The sequence below is a fragment of the Oncorhynchus kisutch genome, linkage group LG2, assembly GCF_002021735.2.
Source record: "Oncorhynchus kisutch isolate 150728-3 linkage group LG2, Okis_V2, whole genome shotgun sequence".
Taxonomy (NCBI): domain Eukaryota; kingdom Metazoa; phylum Chordata; class Actinopteri; order Salmoniformes; family Salmonidae; genus Oncorhynchus; species Oncorhynchus kisutch.
Window position 1 is genome coordinate 41853912 of NC_034175.2, and position 8366 is coordinate 41862277.

Genomic DNA, 8366 nt, shown 5'->3' on the forward strand with positions numbered 1-8366 from the left:
CCTGCAGAGAGCTGGGACCAAAGTAACAAAGCCTACTATCAGCAAGGGCATTGAAGATGAAACGTGGCTGGGTCTTTCAGCATGACAATGATCCCAAACACACCGCCCGGGCAACGAAGGAGTGGCTTCGTAAGAAGCATTTCAAGGTCCTGGAGTGGCCTAGCCAGTCTCCAGATCTCAACCCCATAGAAGATCTTTGGAGGGAGTTGAAAGTCCTTGTTGCCCAGCAACAGCCCCAAAACATCCCTGCTCTAGAGGATATCTGAATGGAGGAATGGGCCAAAATGCCAGCAACAGTGTGTGAAAACCTTGTGAAGACTTACAGAAAACGTTTGACCTCTGTCATTGCCAAAGGGTATATAACAAAGTGTTGAGATAAACTTTTGTTATTGACCAAATACTTATTTTCCACCATAATTTAAATTCATTAAAAATCCTACAATGTGATTTTCTGGATTTTTTTTCTCATTTTGTCTGTCATAGTTGAAGTGTACCTAAGATGAAAATTACAGGCCTCTCTCATCTTTTTAAGTGGGAGAACTTGAACAATTGGTGGCTGACTAAATACTTTTTTGCCTCACTGTAGTTCACTACTTTTGACAAGGTCCTATAGGGTTCTTCTCAAAACTAATGCACTATCTAGGGAATATATATATGTATGCTGCAATTAGTTGGTTGTAATTTTGGGTAGAACAGATATTTCCAGGTATTTTTGTTCAATGCATGTGTGACATAATTCCACCAGTCCTATTTATGATATAATTTATATAAATTAGTATATTTGAGTTTAACTATAATATTTGTTGTAATATTTGTTCTGTCTTTTCAGGTGGAAATTACAACCAACTTTCTATGGCTTGTTTTAAAAATAGCGATATTTTGGAGATTTCATTATCAAATAACCGAAATGAGAGGTTGTAATCTGAATAAAGGGGGAAAGGCCATTCCTGAACATGGGGTGAGACATTCTTACTAATCTGCTAGAGAACCAGTTTGGATTATTGAGAGGTTTCTAATATTGAATCATTTCTGCCCTCTGAATTCATGTGTATTATATAAATAGGCCTGTTTAATTTTGTCTGGCTTGCCATTCCAAATAAATATTTTTTTACATCTAATTTAAAAAAAACAAGTTGCAAGGCCAATAGGTAAACAGGCATGTGACTAAAGAGTTAATCAGGGTGATTTTTCCCCCTTTCCATGGTAGCAAGATCTTATCTATTTTTGCTAACTTTCTATTACTGGCCCAACGCTCTAACCACTAGGCTACCTGCCATCCCAAATAAATACAGAGTATGTCCACTTCACCGTCAGACCATTCTATTGGTAAACTACACGGTAATCCCCCAAACATTTTTAAGTGATCCAACACAAATATTTATCATCATTTGGTTGTAATCCAGAGAGGTTAGAAAAAGTATCTAGATCCTCTATGAGGATCAAATATCAATTTGAGTCTTACTTTATCAAAAGCCTTTTCAAAGTAGGCTATGAATACCAGGCCTGGTTTCCCAGATTTTTCATAGTGTTCTATTATTTACAGGTTTGGTTTGCGTATCAGACTGTGATTTACAGTCCCACCTCCCCTAAGGACAGCGGTGTTGGTGGGCCGGAGAGGCAAATTAGGAGGAAATACAAGGTTGAGTGGCTTATTACAGAACATACCTGGCTCTGAAAAAAGGAGGGAAGGAAAGAGAGAGGGAGGGAATGGGCGCAGTAAAGAGTAATGTTTGTGAGATCAAAGAGAGACATAAAATGTATTGAATTGTACTTAAAAGATCAGAGAGGAATGTCACTGGGTCTCCTATAGGGTTTGAAAGTAGTATGCCGACAGAGACCACTGTTAGTCATTCCTTAACATTCCACTACAGATAAGTGTACATCAGAATCGTGTCTAAAATCACAGATCAAAAAACAAATGCATCTCTGAAAGAGTCAATCATTAGAAATCAATTATTTCATCCTCTGGGCTTTTGAGTTTTTACTCATGAAGCCAGCTGATCTCAAATCCGTTTTTGACTGATGCTGCCCCATAGAGATTTGTACTGTGTTGTAGTCTGGAGGTGTCTGTCTGCTCTGAAGAGATATGCTAGTGGATCAGATGAAGGGTGTGGTCGGCTGAGAAAGACTCGTAATGGAACAGCCCTCCGCTCACACTCACATCCAGATGGATGATGTCACTCAGACAGAGACAGTGGCTCTGGGTCTTGAATCTTCCTGAGGTGAATCAGAAAGCACCACTATTCTCTCTCTCCCTCACTCTGTGGTCTCTGAGGATTTATTTGTTTGGATACCAACATTCATCCAAGATTGCCGGAATCTATCACAGCCCACAATAAAGTGTAGCATCCACTGAATGTGGGCCTCGAACTACTGCTAGGATTAGTCTGTTTTGGCATGGCTCAACTGAATGCAAAGCAGGAGGTGAGCCTATTGACTGTTGTATCATAAATGTGTGGTTTGTCACTGTATCTTATGCGTTTAAATTAGTTGGAGCATACTTGCATGCATCTGTCTTTAAAATAGAATACATACATACAGTATAGTAATTTGAATTAAAACAGAAATGGCAAAGATTTATTAATTAACCTGTCAGCATATTAATGGTATCTCATTTAGTTTTTTTCCCGTTTTCGTTGTTTTCGACCTGCTATCATGCAGACGTTACATGAGGTCACTTCTCAAGTCTCGAAACTCTTGGCACACTACTATCAGACAGCTTAAGGCAACAAGTTAACCAGTTGAATACGTACCTACAACTATAACATAGTTGTCTGATTGTAAACAGGACTTGAATAAAAGCATTAGCCTATTTTCCTCATTCTATTATTTGAATCGATGGTAGGCCTATATACAGTACATCATGTAACAACATGAGTGCCTTAACCAGTAATAGGCTATTCAAACAATGTGACTGTAGTATGTGTATGTCTCTGTTGCTCTCCTATTCCATTGAGGTAGGGGTGTGTGTGTGTGTGTGTGTGTGTGTGTGTGTGTGTGTGTGTGTGTGTGTGTGTGTGTGTGTGTGTGTGTGTGTGTGTGTGTGTGTGTGTGTGTGTGTGTGTGTGTGTGTGCGTGCGAGTAAGCGAGAACAGCCAAACTTCCTGACCACAGTTCCTGCGTCAGTGTTTATTTTTATCATGGAATGACTAACCAGGCCCAGCACACGATTCCAAGAGATAAGATTCCACATGAATGTACAATCAGAGAGTATTGTTTATTAAGCTTTATTGCACCTTATTATCCATTGACATATTCAGACACTTCTGTTGTCCCTTTTCTCAAGAAGGAAATAATACATATTGTGGTTGGGTCCAATTGTTGGCGCTCAGTGAAAGTACAACTAAATGCTTTATATTTTAAACTTGAATGGGAACAAGCTTTGTCTCACGCGAGCCAGACCATAGCCTGCCGTGTGTGTGTGTGGTCTCACCCTTTGCTCACCCCAGTCCTGACCAATCTCTTCTCCTCTGGTCTCATCAGCTCTGACGGTGTCGGCGGGCCGGGGGAAGATGGACGTGTGTGGCTTCCTGCTGGAGCAGGGGGCTCTGGTGCAGCAGATCAACCGCAGGGGGGTCTCACCTCTCTTCTGTGCTGTCAGACAAGGACACTGGCAGGTGAGGAACACACACACTGCTTACCTCAAACTACAATTACACTTCAAAGTAACCATGACGATTTACCCTGGGGAAGTAGAGTTTACTGTAAGTCTGTGTGTGTCAGATTGCAGAGCTGCTGCTGCAGCATGGTGCTGACGTGAACATCAGTGACAAACAGGGACGGACACTACTCATGGTGGCGGCGTGCGAGGGCCACCTGAGCACGGCCGACTTTCTGCTGTCAAAGGGTGAGTTACCACGACGCTACGTCTGTGTCCGTGGAAGTTGCGGAGGTGAGGACAGCTCATAATAATGGCTGGAACGGAGTAAATGGAATGGCATCAAACGCATGGAAGCCATGTATTTGATACCGTTCCACGTATTCCGCTCCAGCCATTACTAGGAGTCCATTCTCCCCAATTAAGCTGCCTCCAACCTCCTGTGGTCTGTGTCCCAAATGGCACCCTTCTTTTTACCAGGGCTCATAAGACTCTCAAAAGTAGTGCACTATAAAAGGAAATAGGCTGCCATTTGGGATGTAAACATCTGCTTTTTTTTCTAAAGTCAAATGAAATTCAAATTTAGAGCATTCAAATTTCAGTAACCACATATTACACTTAGTTTTATATCAAATGTTTTGTTGAGTGAAGATCATATGCTGTGGTTTTGAGAAATATGATGTTGAATATTCGGTCTCTCCCAGGTGCGTTGTTGACATCGATGGACAAGGAAGGGTTAACGCCCCTGAGCTGGGCGTGTTTGAAAGGACATAAGAACGTTGTGCAGTTTCTTGTGGAGAAGGGTGCGGTCATAGACCACACGGACAAGAATGGACGGACTCCACTGGACCTGGCCGCCTTCTACGGCGACGCGTCGATCGTGAGTATTAGAGAGAGATGGACAGGTAGACAGACAGAGACGGTCATTGAGCTCGATCTAAATCTGTCTCACTAGGCCTGCCCCTTAGTTAGGCACAACACAGTCCTCTGTGTCTCCTTATGGGACGCACACTGCTGAGAATTAACAAATATCTATGGGAGAGTTAAGAGTGTGTGTTCTGACTAAGGAAGAGAGTGTGTGTTTGACTGTGTTGTTCCTGGTATGTAGGTCCATTACCTGGTGGAGAGAGGAGCAGTGATAGAGCATGTGGACTACAGTGGCATGAGGCCGTTGGACCGGGCGATTGGTTGTCGGAACACATCGGTAGTGGTGACCCTGCTGAAGAAGGGGGCTAAACTGGGTAAGAAACTAAGAACTCTAACTATGATACAAATGGTCCATGTCTGTCTGTCTGCAAATAATGTTCATTCGGTTAATGTGTCCACTTTCGTCTATTCCAACCACAGGACGGTCTTTTGGTTGCTTTAAGATGTTAGTAATGAGAGTGACTTGTGCTTCCAGCTGAGTGTCTGTACTACTAAATAAAATGAGGCTAATCCATGGAATCAGCTGACAAACTCCTGGTTTCATTGATGCTCACTGCTAAATTCAAGGCAATGACACTGAACCAATTTCTACCAGCAGTCACCTAGTGTGTGTAGTGTCTCTCTCTCTTTCTGTGTCTCTCTTTCCCCCTCTCTCTCTCGCTCTCTTTCTTTTCTCCCCGCGGTATGCCGGCAGGCTAATTTGAGAATGGTACTTATCACCTAAATGACACTCAATGAGCTATATTGGCCTGGAGGCTTATCTGCCTCATTTTACATCTGCAGTGCAGGCCAGCCAGGTGCTCCCCTCCCTGAATTAGCTAATGGCCAATATCTTCAACCCACTCTCCTTACTCTGGTAGCAATGTAGCCTGTTCCTAGCACACAAAGCTATCAGTCTCTATGATCGCAATGACTGTCACGACCAGCAAATCACAATTTTTTCCCATTAGGATTCATATCAATGCAATTATAGGTACAGGATATCCACAGACAAACTCACTTTGTATTATCAGTGCAGGAATCCTTAATGGTGAAACAGCCACGTTCATTTGTGATAATACAACAACAAATGTATTTATTTATTTTATTTAACCAGGAAGGGCTCATTGAGATTAAAATCTATTTTTCAACAGTTTAAAATAAATCTCAGTGCCATGGTAAAGAGTGTCAATTGATCTCAAACACTGAGTGGAAGCATTCATCTAAAAAATATCCCAATAACAAAGAAGTTATTGTAAAACAAACACCGTTTTCTTCCCTCAGACATCAATTGCACTCGCGATATTCTGCTGTTCTATATACTGCAATGTTTCCCCCCCGCATTGCGCGATGTGCCTCCACTTCGGCAACAAAACAAAAACAACAATGGCGAACAGTGCCGTTGTTTCCCCTACTGTGTCTAAAATGAATAAATCATGTTTTATAGCTGTAGCGGTTTCAAATTCTCCTCTGCTTTTCATCTTTTTACATGATTCCTTCCTTCCTTCAATCTCTCATCCTTTTTTTCTTCTTCTTGACTGCCTTCAATGTAACCCTAAGGGTACAGAACGTCGCCTTATGATCGATCAGGTACAATCTTTAGGTAACTTTACCTTGTTACCAATTTCCTAGTGAATAGAGTCCGTGGGTCGGGCAGCAGCAGTGGTGTAACTCTACTTTCTCTATGTCTGTGTGGACCAACAGGGAATGCAGCCTGGGCTATGGCCACATCCAAGCCTGACATCCTCATCATTCTCCTGCAGAAGCTTATGGAGGAGGGCAACCTGCTTTACAAGGTATGGAAAAGAGATCAAGTCAACATTACACTGTTAAAATTATAATTTGGGATTTTGGCAATGAGGCTCCCAAGAGGCGCTGCGGTCTAAGGCACTGCATTTTTTAAAAACTATTTAACCAGGCAAGTCAGTTAAGAACAAATTCTTATTTTCAATGACGGCCTAGGAACAGTGGGTTAACTGCCTGTTCAAGGGCAGAACGACAGATTTGTACCTTGTCAGCTCAGGGGTTTGAACTCACAACCTTCAAGTTACTAGTCAAACGCTCTAACCACTAGGCTACCCTGCCGCATCTCAGTGCTATAGGCGTCACTACAGACCCTGGTTCTGTAAATAAGAATTTGTTAACAGATTAAATAGAGGTTGAATAAAATCAAATAAAAAATCTACATGTACTGTGCAGTTTGTAGGAAGTTGCTAACTAGCGCAATTGCTAACTGCATGCTGGCAGATACCCATAGGTTTCCAGTCATGGCGCTAACGCTAGTTAGCATTGGCTCGGGAAACTACCTCCAACTTACTTCATACTTGACACAGGGACATAAAAATGGTATCCACGAGTTCCTCTGACTCTGGAGAAGTAGATAAAAGGCCTCATTGCCAAAATCCTGAAGTATCCCTTTATGTCTGAACTTTAGGGTTCGAAACAAGGACATTATACTGTATAATGTGTATGTACAGTCAAGTGTGTTCTGAGTGAATGGAATATATATCATATTTTATGATGGGCTACATCTAAACAAAGACTGGTGCAAGTACTGTAATTATACCTTGATGTCACTGAATTGATCGGCCATCAAAAGGAGTGTTTGTATATATCTCAGCCACTGTATAAAAAGGACATCTCTGCCACTAATTTGCTTGAGAGAAAAAAACGTAATGACTGTCATATTTTGAGCAGCTCAATGCGACGCAGCAGAGATAAATGGGTGTGTGCCGTGCCACACTCGCCTTCTGAGCCATGATTGATCCGTGGCATTTAACAGATTGACTTTTATGGCAGATAAGGACAATCCGCTCGGGTGGAAACTGTGTGTGATTGATGAGAGAGACGGAAGGGAGTGTGTGAGCTGCTGTGGCACGGCTGTTGGGTTGGGGGGGAGTATCTGACGACCGTCCTTCTTTTCTCTCGCGCCCTCTTTCCTTCCCTCCCTCTATCTATCCCTCCCTACCTCTCCCTGCAGAAGGGGAAGATGAAAGAGGCAGCCCAGAGGTACCAGTATGCTCTGAGGAAGTTCCCCAGAGAAGGGTTTGGCGATGACCTGAAGGCCTTCAAAGAGCTGAGGGTGTCTCTGTACCTCAACCTCTCCCGCTGTCGCAGGAAAACCAATGTAAGATTCCCCACGATCCTCCTCTCCTTTTCTCCTCTAGTGCTGTATTTACTGGGTCATTGGTTCCCAAATGTCTCTGTTAAAATATACAATATGTGATCAGGCCATGTATGACACTACAAGTGGACGTTGGAAGATCTTTAAGTCAAAGAAACTGTTGTTGTACTGTGTGTTTATGAATGTATTTGAAAGATACACATACCAGAAGTATGGCTGCCCTTAAGGAGTCCTAGACAGCACTTTAAAAGCCCCATGATACAATTTCGAGCCAATTCGTGTTCCAGGCCTATGATCGATGAAACGTGACATAAACTAACACAATGCTCTTAGGAACAGATTGAATTCAATAAATAATACTATCTACTACCCGTCCAAAATTATAGCTATTAAGCTGTCCAGTTGAGTGAGTTTGATTGAGCCATTCAAGACTAAATTATAATCTGTGCAGAAGTCCACAAGCGATAGCTTGCTTGTAGTCATTGTCAGCTTGCTCCCATAAACAATCAGGGAGATGGATGCAGAGAAAGAGAGAGAGCTGGGCCCCTGGACAATGTGCATTTCTATTTCCTTGCATTGGTTAATCATATTGATCCTCCCCTACCCCTTGCAACAGGATTTTGGCTTGGCAGAGGAGTTTGCGACAAAGGCCCTGGAGCTGAAACCCAAATCGTACGAGGCCTATTACGCCCGCGCTCGAGCCAAGAGGAGCAGCAGGTAAAGCTATTCGTCAGAAAC

General features: G+C 42.6%; 1 protein-coding gene across 5 annotated transcripts in view; it reads left to right on the forward strand.

Annotated features, from left to right (window-relative positions):
• LOC109866085 (protein TANC1) overlaps positions 1-8366 on the forward strand; it is a 267888-nt gene that overhangs the window by 256366 nt on the left and 3156 nt on the right. For 4 of the 5 annotated variants that reach the window (XM_031794472.1, XM_031794469.1, XM_031794474.1 and 1 more), the window contains 8 exons: positions 3484-3617; positions 3724-3847; positions 4303-4478; positions 4707-4839; positions 6065-6094; positions 6209-6300; positions 7485-7631; positions 8245-8345. In XM_031794472.1, coding sequence (XP_031650332.1) covers positions 3484-3617; positions 3724-3847; positions 4303-4478; positions 4707-4839; positions 6065-6094; positions 6209-6300; positions 7485-7631; positions 8245-8345 — 937 coding nt within the window. The remainder of the gene's footprint in view (positions 1-3483; positions 3618-3723; positions 3848-4302; positions 4479-4706; positions 4840-6064; positions 6095-6208; positions 6301-7484; positions 7632-8244; positions 8346-8366) is intronic. The other variant, XM_020454642.2, reaches the window with a different exon arrangement.